Source organism: Chlamydotis macqueenii, chromosome 6, assembly GCF_036417535.1.
Source record: "Chlamydotis macqueenii isolate bChlMac1 chromosome 6, bChlMac1.mat, whole genome shotgun sequence".
NCBI classification, from domain to species: domain Eukaryota; kingdom Metazoa; phylum Chordata; class Aves; order Otidiformes; family Otididae; genus Chlamydotis; species Chlamydotis macqueenii.
The window spans coordinates 29,711,284-29,726,165 of NC_141561.1; the positions used below are offsets into that span (position 1 = coordinate 29,711,284).

At 41.9% G+C, this 14,882-nt stretch overlaps 1 protein-coding gene across 3 annotated transcripts; it reads left to right on the forward strand.

Moving 5' to 3' along the window:
* Positions 1–246: 246 nt before the first annotated feature.
* On the forward strand, positions 247–14,476 carry SUMO1 (small ubiquitin like modifier 1). Of its 3 annotated transcripts, none has more exons than XM_086750549.1 (5): positions 247–684; positions 9,162–9,236; positions 10,555–10,632; positions 12,550–12,621; positions 13,599–14,476. In XM_086750549.1, the coding sequence occupies exons 1-5, from the start codon at positions 679–681 to the stop codon at positions 13,665–13,667; spliced, it is 300 nt and encodes a 99-aa protein (XP_086606675.1). In that variant the 5' UTR covers positions 247–678; the 3' UTR covers positions 13,668–14,476. The 3 variants fall into 3 exon arrangements, with proteins under 3 accessions (XP_086606675.1, XP_086606674.1, XP_010117101.1); XM_086750548.1 differs by lacking the exon at positions 247–684 and adding an exon at positions 3,804–3,960; XM_010118799.2 differs by lacking the exon at positions 247–684 and having other exon boundaries at positions 9,117–9,236.
* Positions 14,477–14,882: the final 406 nt, after the last annotated feature.

Consider the following 14,882-nt stretch of genomic DNA (forward strand, 5'->3'; position numbering starts at 1 on the left):
GCAGCGGAAGAGGAAACTTGGGGGGGGGCGCGCTTTCCTTTGCGCGCTCTCGCGAGCCACGTGGCGGGCGGCGGTTCCGCGCGGCCGCGCGCGGCGGGCGGGGGCGGAGCCTGTGTGACGGCCGGTAACTGCCGTTACCGTCGGGCCTCGCCCCCAGGCGGCCCTGCCCGCGGCTTGGCCTCGCCCCCCCCACCTCCCTTCCTGCGGCGTCGTGTTCGTGAAGCTTCAAGCCTCTTGGCGTAAAAAGCCGCCGTGTAAGCGGTCGGGCGGCTGCCCGGTGCGCTCTGTGCCAGCCTGCCCGTGTCCTGTGCCCGCCCGGCCGCTGGGCCCTGCGCCCGCAGCAGCCGTTCACCAACTGCTGCTTCCCCGGGAGCAGCGCCCGGCACCTCTTGGGCCCTGCAGGTGCGGTGGTTGGCGGTGACCGGGTCGGGTCTGTGCTCGAGGGCTCTGTGGTGCCCGTGTTGGCAGTTTCTGTTTCCCGAGTGAATCCGGATGCAGGTTTGAGCTGGTGGCCCCTCTGGTGACCCCAGGCTGTGCTGGGGCACTGCACCGTGCCTGCCTGCAGTGCAGGGTTTGGCCGGTCCTCCCGGCCCTCTCCACACACCGAGGTGGATCCCCTTCTGCCCGCTCCACTCTGGTTCCTTGGGCTTGTTCCCAAGGCCTTGTCTGCAGATCTTCATGCAGGTACAGCTTCTTTTTGTAAATAATCTGTTGCAACTAAGTGTAGTTGCATATATTTAAATGGTTTGCTTTTTGGACAGAGAAGCACCAACATATGTGCATTTAAAACATACATTTTAAGAGCTGCTTATTTCCCCACACTGCTGCAGTGTCCTCAGGATGTGGGCGTTTCTGTTTGGGGGAAGGCAGAGGCCAAAGGCGGCTAAAGCCACCCATTTGTGCCACATACTGGTTTCTGTCTTAGCAAAGAGAGTCTTTGTGCAGGCTGCCGCGCCTGACCTACTTCTGTGCCTGGGTCTGCTGAATAATTGAAAAGCTGCGTGCTAGTGGAGTACAGGCAAAAAGCGCCAGTCCTTGCTCTGATAAATTCCCACTGATTTCACATTGGAGGTTACCTGAACTGAAAATAGAGGAAGAGTTTTTCCTGCCCTCAGGAACAGAGGCTCCAAGCAACTCTTGGGCTTGATTAATATCAAACATTTGTTGCTCCATTTTATGCAACCATCGGTATGAGTCAGCACGCCTTCATTTCCTCTCCTGCTTCTCCTGTAAGGAATATGCTGGAAAGCCAATAGAGAGATCTGTGAATTCACATCATTCTTAAGAATTTTTTTTTAAAGGAGAGACTTTGGTGCTTTAGGTAAACAATTTTTTGAAGTCCCACAACTGGTAATATATTCAAGTAGAAAGAGAATTTCCAGATTCCTCCTAGTTTTAAAGGACTGATTCTGGTGCTGCTGGCTCAAGGGGAATACTACTGTTGTGAAGAGCAAATTTAAGAGTAAATGTTACTTAGTTGTCCGATTTAAACACTGTTCATCCTTAGAACACTATTCATCCTGTTTGCCAGCACTAACCACTTTCAAACAAATAATGTTGTCACTATGAGATGACACATTGTTCTTAGGTTAAAGTTCAGTTTTATGAGAAATTTGGTTTTGATGGACTGAAAAGGCTTTGCACAGACTATGTGGGCCAGTACTTTTGAGAAAACCAGTAACAGTTCTTCACTCCTAAAACATATAGACAGCTTTGGAGAAGCTAGTTAGCAGCAATTTGAAGGAACAGAGGTGAACTTTATGGACTTCAGGTGATTGAGATTAGTTGCAGATGGGGGAATCAGGGAAGTTGAAAAGCATCTGAGAATTAAGTGAGGTTATTAGGGCAGGTAGCCTCGATAGTGGCTGCAGCAGCAAGGATGACTTTGGGCTTTGTGGGAAGAAGTTTGTTTAGGTATATTTAGTCTTTTTAAAACAGCATTTTCTTTTTTTTTTTCTTGTGTTGAATTTGGGCTGTCAGAGAATAAAAGTGTGAGTTTTGCTGATGTACTTCTGTAGTTCTTGTGGGCTGAATGGAGAATAGCTTTGCGGATGCTGTGCAAGCTTGTGTCTTGAAGAGGCCAAACATCCGAGTAAGAAGAGAGTAAAGAGAGGTGGTGTTACTGTCACTCAGTGCATCTGCAAATGTGTGCTTCAACGTTATGCCTTTATTGCAATGTACAGGGATAGGTAACTGTATTCTGACTCACGTGAGCGTTAGCTTTTATTAAAGGATGGTGTAGAAAAATTGGGAAAACGAAGAATTACACTCAGATTTTGTGCCAGAGTCTGAGACACTAGCTTTATTGTTACAAGGCTGCTCTCTCTGCTCTTAGAACCGCTTTCATTTGTAATAGCAGTGATGTTTAGGACAGAGTATGTATTTGTCATTTTCTGTTTTGTTAGTATCTTGTGTTTCTGTGAAGCCCTTGAATGGTTATTTTGATGCATTGTGTAGTGTTATTAAGCTCATAACGAGCTCTTACTGTAACTGTGGCACAGTATGAACGTATCTGGCTTTCCTACTACTAGGCCTTGCCTGAGAAAGATCATCTTAATTCTATAGCTCTGCATAGCATCTGTTTTGGTTCTCTTTAGTTGTTTGTTTGGTTTTTTTCTTCCTTGTTACTTCTCAGTTGTTTTAACGGTTGTGATTAAAATTTATTCACATGAGTCTAGATACTGTGTAGTTTCACTACCTAGTGAAAGTGCATCTCTTGGTGCAGCGATGTTGTAACACGCCGTTCAGCCAGTGAAATGCAGCAGTGCGGACACAGAGTGCGGCTGCTTTGGTGGTGTTACAAAGGAAGGTGGCATGCAGGGCGCTGGAGACTCTGTGTCGATGGATGTGCTCTGCCCAAAGAGGCTTCTCGCCCTTCCCCAAAGGTAGCTGGTAAAGTTAAAAACCTATCTACTAGCATCCAGATAAGAATCTCCTTGTTTCAGTGGGCTGACTTCTGTTGTTCCATTTAGTTTACAGTAACATTGTTATTTTATTACTGGCTGCTAAACGCCAAGCAGGCACTTACTCTAGCAGTAGTGCCACGCAGGAGTTGCCTTAGTTGTCCTAGAGGGATGTTAGTGTTGCGTGCTGCAGTCCAAACGGCTTGGAGTCTAAATGTATTATTTTTAAGGTGTAGGTGTTGCTTCTTGTGCAAACCTCTAAATAGCTGCGCTGCGGGGATGTAAAGCAGAACATCCGTTCTCTGCTAGTACGGTGTATTGCTAAAAGTTTGTGCAAGAGCAACTGCCTCAGTGCAAATTCACTTAATACATGCGGGTCCTATTACTTTGCATAGTTACAATGATTTAAGAAATGCAAACTGCATAAGTGGAAAAGTGAGCTTTGTTGTTAAATATAGCTTTTAGTAAAAACCTTAGCAAGTCATTACAGGTAGGTGTAACGAGAGTGACTTTTGCTGTTAAGTCTGCTTTTGTTGGAAGAGTTACATGGCTTGGCGTAGCTCCTCTAGGGCAGGACAAAACGGCTGTGCAGACCCGTATTTTCAGTCGTTAAACTGCCTGTAACTAGTAGAGTTTACGAAAACACCTATTTTTCGTATCTGGGGCAGGCCATTAGGTGCCTTTCTGTAGCCGGGCCTGAGCTCGCAGATGCCGGGCCTGGCGAGAGCCGCCGTCCCTGCCGCGGCCTGGCCGCCTTTCCCTGCCTCTGCCCGGGGTCGGGCCGGTGTGGGCGAGCCCGGGGAAGCGGTACGTCCGGGTTTACGGCGCGGGGCCCCCCGGGGCCCGAAGGCGGTGCCTGCCGCGGGTGCCGGTGCGGGCGGGGAGGAGCCGCCGGGCCGCGCTGCGCCGGGCCGGGCGGGAAGTGAGCTCAGGCGCACAGGAAATCCCGCCCGCGCCGCGGCCTGTGTTTGCGCTGCGGGCAGAGAAAGGAGCGGAGCGCCTGCAGCGGCCCAGCCAAGCCTGCCGCACGCAACGGGGCCGAGCCATGTCTGACCAGGTACGGGCGCCGCTGGCCCCGCCCGCCCCGGGAGGGAGCTGCCGCCGGACTTGGGGGGACGGCGCGGCGGGCGGCGGCGGCAGGCCCCGGGGGGGCGGGAGGAGCTGCCTGCGGCCCCCCCCACCCCCTCGGCCAGGCCCGGCCCCGCGCTCTGTGAGGGGCGGCCCGGGGCGAGCGGAGCCGCGGCCGCCCGGGAGGCGCTGTGGGGATGTTCCCCCTCGGGGAGCGTGTGTGGGGATGCCCATCTCCGACCCCGGCCGAGCTCTGCCCCCCGCTTTGTCTTTTAATCCCCCTTTCCCCTTCCTTCAGGGTATTTCGCCAGGAGCACGGGGGCGAGCTGCAGGCGGGGGATGGCCGGGGGCCAGCGTCCGGCCGGAGCAGGGGTGGCTCCGCGGCGCCCCGGGCCGGGATCGCCACCGGGCCAGCCCCGGCCCTGGAAACCCGGGAGTGCAGCGAGGGGCGAACCGTGTTGCACAACAATTGTTTCCTTTCGGTTTCCATTTCTCGGGTGTGTGGTAGGATGCTCTTCCCCCGGAGCAGGCTTTGTAGGGGTTAGGCTAGACCTGCCAGGTCTTCTGTTTGTCCTAGGAATGCAAAAGAGGGAGGGGGGATAAAACAGACTTTCCTAGTTGAGCGTTGCTTGCCTATATTAAACACCCCGTCCTTCACCAAGCCTCTGTCCTGCCTTCATTCCTTGCACATCGTTATGTTCCTGTCAATTCTGATTTCTCGACTGGGGACTTAAATAGTTACTTGTACTGCAAGTTCCTGGCTTGCTTGGTGTGGCATCTGTACAGCCCTTTGCTTACAACTATTGCTTCAGGCTATGTGACCTGCTAGTGGAAAGTTAAAACAGCATTCCGGTTTTAATGTGTTTTGCTTTGCTTCATTTTTTATATCGCCTTCGTATGGCAGTGTTTTCTAACTTTGTCATGACGATTCAACTTCGGAAAAATCAATGTCAGTATCTACAAATGTTTCCTGCAGTGCTGTGAAGTCAAGAATAGTACTAGTGCCAGCCAGGAAATTAAAAGTAGACAGAGGCAAGGCTAAGCATAGCATACACTATGTCTACATTGATACATTATGACCCGTGAATAGAAACCATTGCTGTATGTGCTGGTGGTCTTCCACCCTGCTCCTGATTTTCAACCACAGTGCAGCTCTGCTGGTGAGGATGGTGCTGCTGCCTATCTCTGCCTGGGAGAGTGCAACTGGGAGCACACCTATTGCTGGCACCCACGAGGACACATTTCCAGTGGCTGCATAAAGAAAAGGCAAATTCTGAACTAGATTTTGTAGACTGATCTTCACGTGACCTGCTCTCTGCATTTGTGAACCAAGGCATGTTTTAACACATAGCAGTTTTCATTAGGTAATTCCTTCTCCAGGCAAGTTCTGCTAAAACACATACATATTTGTTCTTTGGGGCTGCTTGGAGTGTGTAAAATTCATTGTATATGATAACCTTTTTTGAATATGTGTCTTAAAGGTCTCTGAATAAGAACCTTGATTTTTAATTTTTTTTAATAATATAATAAATAAACTAAACATTGTTATGTTGTGTCACTCACTTCTGGGGGGACTGCAACAAGAGCTGAATAGATGCTTAAGTAACCATATAACATACAGTAATACAGCACTATAAATCTCACTCCTCTGTTTATCATACAGGAATAATGGGATTTCCCAAAATTGTGGATTGCTTACAGGTTCTTTCTTTTTGGCCCTGGAATTAAGTTAAGAGAACGTATTTTATCACCAGTTATGGTAATTAGGGCTTGTCTTTTTAGTATAAATAAAGAAGCATACTTTTTTTAGTTACTGTATTTCCAGTAGGAAATTAACTTTTTATGATAAGTTAAAGCACTTGCAAGAAGGGCAGACTTCAAAAAACACATGGCTGTTTGGTGAGATCTAAGCAGAAATAAAAATAATTGTTATTCCCCTCCCTTCAAGGATCTCAGGCTGTTTTTGCTTTAATTGAATCTAGATGCTGGCATTTTTATCTGTTCATGTACTAGTAGTAAAGAATGCTATAGTTTATCTGCATTTTCTGGTAACAAATGTAAGAGTTTATTTGCTGTTTTAGGAAGTATGTTGTAGTCCTGTTCCTCTATTAATTTTCGTTTTGTTAATTTTTTTTTTCAAGATTATCTGAAATGTGTTGAGTATGGGGGAGGAGTTAGACTTGGACATTGAAATTTGAGCACTTCAGAAAATTGGAGGAGAACTTGCAATATACTGCCTTGCCTTACAATGTTTTATTTGTGGTTTCGTTAGTTGCAATAGCAATGCCAGTGTGTTTCATCCAAGAAACCTTGGGTGCTTTTTATGGTCATGAATTTGGTGTTGATAAATAAATGTGAGACAGTATTGGGATCCTCATTTTGTGCTATTTAGGAAAACTGCAGAATGAAGCCTGTAAAACTTTATGTATCTAATGAAAAGTTAGAACTTGGAGTGTTGTGATATTCCTGTTATGTTTGTATGGTAGTCTTTTTTTGTGTGTGTGTGTACATACTGTTTCATTACATACTTGCACTGTGAAAAGAACTGGTGTTTAGGGTGAAAGTCTGGAAGCTTGCTTGCAGATTGCTGATCCAGGATTTTGTTAGTGAATGCTTCTAGTTCAGTAACTTTGCAATTTCCTTGCTTTCTTTGTTCTTAAGTGTTTTTGTGTTGGCTTTACCATTTGTCATTGAATGGCAGTATAGTTCACTGACAGACTGCAGGGAGCTGTTTCAGACTTGCTGGGTCTTGTATTCTGGTTTCAAATATTTTGCTCTCTCTCTTTTTTTTTTTTTTTTTTTTTCCTTTAGCTTCAATTATTGGCTTTGTCAACCTTGATTTGATCTTTATTTCTCTTTTCCTGAAATTACAGTTCTGCTCTTTTTTTTTGTGGATGAGAGGTTTCTGGGTCTTTAAATGAGCATTTTTTTTACGATAGGATATTTCAGGACTCCAGTTCCCTCTGCTTTTTCTACTGTTTGCTGCTTCCCTTATTAATTTTTAGTACTATTCCTTGAGGGTAGGAATCAAACATCTTATGAGTCATTGCTTTCTACTCATGTTGGCCAGAGGCACTGTCATAGTAGCAATGATGATTTGTCATACCTTGTACAGGGTGATTTGTTTTGGAAAGCTAAGTGGGTAGATCTGTTACAATGGACAGAACTGTCTAAATTGCTACAAATGCCTCTACTGCTGGGATAATGTGCTGCCATGCAAAGTAAATGCAGACAGTAACTAACCTGAAACATCGTGTAAAGGGACAGGATGTTCTTACAGATTCATTTGGTGACAGCAAAACAGGAGATAGTTTTGAAGTTCCAGACTTCAGATCTGTAGATATTTGAATCTTTGATTCCTAGAGGTTAGTGATCATGCGTACGGACAGTAAAAATACTGTTTGTGCAAGTTATCAGAACATGTTGCAGGGCCTTGTTTTTCTTTCTCTTTTTAATCAGGAGTGGACACCAGGGTATTTTTATGCCTGCAAATAGTCCCATGAGGTTAGAGTTCAGATGGGTTAGAAAGGGAAAACTTTGGTGTGGAGCACAGTTGCTGTGACTGTGTTACTAGTGAAGACTCCTTTCACACTTCAAAAGTTACTTGCTTGGAGACCTGAGGGTAATTGTCCAGTTTCTTGAAGGCTTAGGGTCAGTTTTTGGGTTTGAGCTTGAAGGGTGGTGAATCAGTACCAGCAGTCTAGGTTGTGCCCAGGTGGGTATTAAATAAAAAAATGATTTTTAAAAAGGTATTCAACTCGAGTGGAGTCTCTAGCTCATACTTTTTTGTTGTTGTTGTTGTCACAGAAACTGAATGGATCTGGCTCGAGACAATGAGTCAAACTGATACAAAGAGCACCTCCTGTCTCTTTTCTCCAGACTGAGGCTGGTACAAATAGGGAAGGTGTTTGCAGATTTTTTTTTTAAACCCTCCTGCCCTTCCCTGAACTTTAACATTGAAATAAGCTGCACATGTTTAACCTGTTTAGGTTAAAAAATGCTTGAAGAAGGCTTGTTTGCCATTTTAATCGGGAGATAGTAAAGGCCTACCTGGATGGACTTAATGCAGAAGTTTAATATATGTTTTTGGCACTTGATCCTAAAGTTCACGTCCAACCGTACAAAGGATATTTCTGTATACTCAGCAAAAAGTCACTTTAGGTCTAGGAAAACATATGTAGTAGGCACCTGTACATATTTTGCTTATTTTGTCTGCTGTGTTAAGCACTAAAATATGAAAGGAAGATTTGAAACATGATCAGCAGAGTATCCTTGTTTCTGACTACTTGGGAAGATTTCTTCATCGAGCACTGTCTGGACTTGAGGCAGTGTCTGTGAAATCCCCTTGTGCTGCAGTGGAACGTAACTAAAGGCCTGATCCAGAATATGTAGTGACAAGCAAGGGATGGGGTTAATGGTACCTGATCTCTCACTTGTCTTATCTATCAGCAGTTAACATGAAAACTTTGATGTCCTTAATTCGTGTCTTACAGAGCATAATACTTAAACCCTTTTGAGCTTTAGTGCTCAAGTTGTTGAATCAAACTTGTCTGTACAGTTAATTCTTATCCTGGAAAGATATCAAAACACTATAGTCTTGAGAACTGCAATTTTTAAGAACTTTTAAGAATTGTGGTCTTAAAGCAAACATGCTAGAAGGAAGCTGTTACTTGATGTTGTTTTGCTGTCATAGTAAAGAAGGTGGCTGACCATTCTTTTGAAAGTAGTGATTACTGTTGATGCAATAGACTGAAAAATGTTTGCATGGTTCACTTTCTTTACGGTGATAGGATGCCACAAGTGCTTTCTGTTTACTCTTGTCATGACATTCTTTTTTTTCTGTCAAATAACTGAGACTCTTAGTACACTTCCTGTATTTCTTTTTTTGCAGTCTGTTTGTTGACTAGGAGTTAGTGGTATAAAACAATGCTTCTCATTTTTGCATCTGTCATCTATTTCCAAATGATTATTCTCTCATCTCTTATGTTCTTCACAGTGTTTCTCTTCCACATTAATTAAACTTTTCACAGGCAGACAGGCAATACTATATTGCTATATTATTGTTATATTGCTATTATTTTCAGACTTGGGTAGTCTGATTTCATGTAATGAGGAGGATGACAGCTGTGATACTGTCCAGTGAAAATAAGTGTTGAACTGATCAGATTTTTTAAAATGTTTTTGTTGCAGGAAGCAAAACCTTCAGCTGAGGACTTAGGAGATAAGAAAGAAGGGGAATACATAAAACTCAAAGTCATTGGGCAGGTGAGTTCTTACGTAATTACTTGTTGACATTTGGTGGAGGTGTGAGCTTTTGCATTGTAGAAATGAAGAAATGAAAGTTGATACTTTCAGTTCTTCACTGTGGATCCTCCTCTGCCATAAATAAACTACTTAACAGTTGCTGGTAATGTGTGTTAGTATACTCCTGTGTGGGTGGTTTTTTGTTTTTGTTTTTGGGTTTGTTTTTTTGGTCGTTTGGTTGGGGTTTTTTTCAGCTTGAGTAACTTATCCTTATGACTCAGGATTTGGTCAGTGTGATCCTCGTCTTACACCTAGGGAACCTGATGTATTGAGGGATTAATTTATCCAAGGATATGAATGAAATATGTGGCAAAACCGATAAATTCAGATCTTTAGAGTTCGTATAGTACATTATGCATAGGGTCAACTTTCTTGGACAGGCCTAGGAAGAGGATTCTGTTGGCTGGCATGCTGGTAGATGTGAATGGTGAATTATAAGTCTGAATTCAAGTTGTGTTAGAACGTGAATGTCGAGATCCTCCCTGAACAGAAGTTCTGTGTGAAGAACCCCTAGCTCGGATGACATAACTCAGTATTGTTTGTTGGAGTACTAGCGCAATTGCTATGCTGTTGACTGGAGACAGGTGACTTAAAGTAGGGCTAACACAAACTAGCTTACCTCCTGCTGATTTAGTTGACAATTATGAGAACACATTAAAAAGCTGTGTGACCCACATGGTTTTTGCACAGAACCTTTTTCAGTCTGGTTTATCTGTCGTTATTTTGACAGTTGTAGTTACTTGTATCTTATGACTGGTAGGAAGGACTATAGAGTAATGACACCTAAGATTTCTCTTCAGGTTAGTGTTGTGTTGCAAAGCCTGCCTGTATCCTAACTTATAGATAATTACTCTAATTGAATTAAGTTTTGTATATATTTTGAAGTGCAAGCTTTAACTTGTCTCTCTTGGAATCTTAGAGCAGAAGTCCCCTGTATGTTTGTATTTAATAAATATGTCAGCTGGGTAAAGATGGAAGCACAGACTGAACCATGTATGGTTTTTAGTACTTTTTAATCAAAAAAACTCCATAGTGAGCCTAAGACTATACTATGCCATCTGTTTTAAAATAAAGCTTCCTATGGAAGTGCATGATGATTTTAGCAGCTGATAAATCATCCTGGAGCTTCACATTATGACGCACTAAGGTATGTGTGATGGTTAAACTGCATTTGATGTTAGGTTTATGGAAGTTTTTCTTAATTAAAGCATTAAAATTAGCATAGATAAAGTAAGCAGTTACTACAAAGAGAGTAACTTCTTTTCTTTTCTGTTCTTAGGACAGCAGTGAAATTCACTTCAAGGTGAAAATGACAACACACCTCAAGAAACTCAAAGAATCATACTGTCAAAGACAGGTTTGTGAAACAATGACTCTCTCTTTAAAAAGAAAATTAAAAACCAAAACACTTTAGCTTTACTTTTCTCACTATTCTTTCAAATAAAGATATTTATTGAGACAGTCAAGCTTCTATCTAGTTACCAGCAGGACAGGTATCTGATGGTACAGTATAAAGGATCTCCTAATTTCTTTTGACAAGTAAAGGTATTTCTATTTAAGACAGTTTGAAATTTTGTAGTAGGTTAAAATTACTGTTTTAAAATATATAATGACTACTCAGTAGACATAGAAATCACCTTTTAAAATGCCCTAGAATGCATTTATAGTTACTGTAAAATCCCCCATCTCCAAGTGGAATTCCCTTAAAGCTGTAGAATACTGTAGCTTAGGATGAGAGCAGCCTTAGGCATTGTTACAGCCATTAATATGGTAATCAATTAACACTAGCTATTATGCCCTAAGTTAAAGAAATCTGCAACATTAATTGTGGATGTAGGTAAATAGTAGCTACAGTTAAAGAACAAAAATACATCTTCACTTCCAGTTTCTGTGGGAGATACTGTGGATCCACTGCTGCTATTTCCAGAAGCCCTGGCCTAGTTTACCCCAGCTTTGGGGATAGATGCCTTGTGTGGCCTTTCCTTGAGTGACTGTGTTGGAGTTCACTTCAGGAGGTATAATCATAAGAAATAATACTTTGGGTTTTTTCTTAGTACCTTGAGACAAGTTGAACTTGTCAATTGAAGGGTTCTTTAGTAGAATATGTTCTTTTTGCTATCCTTCTAGAGTTAGAGGACAGAAAAGATCGAACACCAAATACATTTGTAGCCAAATCCAAATTATTAAAACTGTGATTAGTTTGAAAAACTTGAACTTTTAAAATAAGATCTTGGAAATAATTCATGCCGCAGTCTTGTTGACTGATGAAAATGCATGTATGTGGAATTTATTTTTTTTTAGAAAGAAATAATTGTTTGAATGAACACAGCTATATCAAACTCCTGGGCTGAATTCTACAGAGAGTGATATCCTTCATCAGCAGTTAATACGATTTTTTAGTGTCAAGTAGCCTTTTTCTGGTGAAGGGACTGTGAACATTTCTTTCAAGTTGACCAGAAGGGTTGTTGGAACAGTGTGAAGACCTGTTCTTTCCTGTGAATTTTTCTGCCTAGTTATTTGGAAGCAGTATTTCTGAGATCTAATTGATGCACAGAACAGGTCATATTTCACTTGTTTGTTTTGCTCATAACTTGAAAGAGAATAAGATGAGGTGTTTGCCTTATCTGTTGAGCTGAAGTATGATATTCTGCCGTAACAGAGGCACACTGTGCAATGGACATACTACAACTTTGCCATTGGGATGTTCCTTTCTCCCCATTTGAATGGTGTTCCTTTTTCTTCCCCTCTGGTCTTTCTTGTCCCCAGTGTAGAGCTTTTGCAGAACTGAAAATGGTAAAGATTGCTATTCCTTCCTATGGTGATACAAGATCATGAAAGCAAGGGTAGGAGTTCATGAAGGATAAATGTCATGTTCCTCCTGTTGTCTTAGGATCTTTAATAAGGCTGATACGCAGTTCAGAAGAAGACAGGACCTTCCTGTGCAATGTTATCTCAGAATGGAGGATGTAGTCAGTACTTTATAAATGAAAAAGACAAGAAAAAATAAAGCTAAGGAAACTTCCAAGTTGTTGAGCTAGAAGTCCAGTAAGACTTTGGAATAAAAACACATTTCAGCACTATCATACTCCTTGAGTCACTTTTTTGTAGTCTCCATGGTTGCAACAGAATAGCTGAGCTCCCTGTGTAACAGAAACTAACACTTTATTTTCTGACTTTCACATGTGTTGTTTTTATTTAAAATGTGGGTGTTTTTTGTAAATCCATACAAGTTTCAATATGTTTTTTTTTTCTTGTACATCTGTTTCTTTTTTAGGGTGTTCCAATGAATTCACTCAGGTTCCTCTTCGAGGGTCAGAGAATTACTGATAATCATACCCCCAAGGAGGTGAGTGAGTTTCTGGAAAGTGTTACATAGCTCACTGGAGAAACTGAGTACCAAAATGTTTGGTTTCTCTGTTCTGCTAGACAACCAGAATGAAGGTGTTTCTTCAAATATAGCCAACTTTTTGGACTATATTTAGTCAAATATAGTCTGAGTATATTTGTCTAACTAGAATCTTTAATAAGGCCCATATGCAGTTTAGGAAGAGACTGATTGGACCTTCATGTGTAATGTTGTGTCAGAAGGGAGGGTGTAGTCACTGCTTACCAGAGAAAGGGGGGTAAAAAAAAAAAAGCAACTAAGGAACCTCCCAATTCTTGAGCTAGAACTTCAGTGTGACTTTGGAATAAATACATATTTAGTTCACACTTATTAGATGAAAGTGTGAAAAAAACCAGAAAACAGGTTACTTCTGCAGTCCAGTGACTTCACCAGTTGTTATGACAAAACAGGAAGGAACACTGTTAAGTAATGACCTTCTGAAAAATCAAACTTGTGTACTGTGAAATTGAACAAGTTACCCTCTTTGAGAGAACAGTTGTAAGCAGGCTTTGAGTTGCAAGCTGTAGGCCTTAGCTGTATTATGAGCTAGTAGTGTGCTATATAAAATTCATGTGACTGTTCAACTAGTGCATTCACTATGGTGTTGGTTGTGTTCCTGTGCATCTGTTGCCCAAGAATGGATTTAGAGAAAGGTAAAGCTAACAACATCCAGGCTGATGTGTACCACTCCACAAGCTGATTTAGACTTCACTGATAACACTTTTGCTTTGACTGATATTGTAAGACTGAAGGAAAAGGACTAAAAATCACAAGTGTTGGCTAGTGAGATGATGACTACAATTTTTTTTTTCACCCCTTTAATGAATTAGGATGGGACAGAGGAACAAACCATTATATAACTTGTCTAGGACCTGCTCTGAATTCAGTACACCAGATTTATAATTATAATTATATGCTGTTTTTCTCTGTTCTCACAGCTGGGGATGGAGGAGGAAGATGTGATTGAAGTTTATCAGGAACAGACGGGGGGTCACTCAACAGTTTAGATCCTTCTGTTTGTTTTCTTCCCCCTTAATCCTTTTTTATTTTTAAATAATAGTTCTTTTGTAATGTGGTGTTCAACACTGAATTGAAACTGGCACCCTGTCTCTGGGAGTTTATTTTCAAGCGTCTGGTATTTTGAATTCTCGTGCTCATTATACACTATTGTTTCTGTTTTCATTGTGCTGAACTTTTGTGATCCAGCTGCAGCCTTGCTCCCCTTTTCCCTTCTGCCCTCTCCTTTAGAAATACACGTACACACATGCATTTGTATGTTCACTAGGTTCGTGCATTTCAGGCACGAAGGCTGTAAGATCTGCCAGGTGGGCAAGTGTTCTTAATGACTTCCATATCTGCCCTGAAGTTTTGATGTGTGACTGTTTCACTCCTGGACTATAACTTTCAGTGCGAGATGAAGTTTTTCAGAGAACTAAACTGTGGAGAAATTGTGTATCCATAACTCAGAGCTATTTTGCTTAAATTGTGCTGATGACCCAACAAAGAAGATTACCAAGTTGGAAATGGAAAAGCTAGAACTGTTGTCATCTGTACCTTGCTCCAGAGATGGCTTTGCTGAAGACATAAAATTGAAAACCCTAATGATTCTTATATCTTGCCAGAAGAGCCCAGAAGCATTTTAACTTCATATAGCAATTAGTACATGCAGATATTCACGCAAGAATGTTCACAGCAGACAACTGGTGTTACTTTGACACTCTTGTTTGTACCTTTTGGCCTGGGACGTGGGTTTTGAATGGACATTGTCTGTACCAGCTTCATTTAAAATAAACAAGAAAAACAATTTTATAAACAACTTGCATTTTCTTTTCAAATGTTTGGAAATGAGCAGAACTATAAAAAGTTATAATTAAGGCATCCTTTTCCAGTAACTATATGTTGAAGCCAGAAAAAAAAAGTCCTCAGTAAATATACCTCATTTAAAAAAAAAAAAAAAAAAACCCAAACAAAAAAACCCGCAACTTTTCTGCTTACCCTAGTAAAATACTTGATCTGCTTGGTTTGCAGGTGACTCTTTGAGACTCCTAGCTGTTTCTTTTCTTGTTAGAGACTACTTGCATTCAGTTCCATACAGCTTTACTTCCTGCAGAGAAGGTAAACTGGAAATGCAACTTGGAAGGAAATAGAAATGTTTTCTAATGTCTACATTTCATATGATCATGGTACCATTAAATAATCTTTCTGGATGACATGGAGGTGTT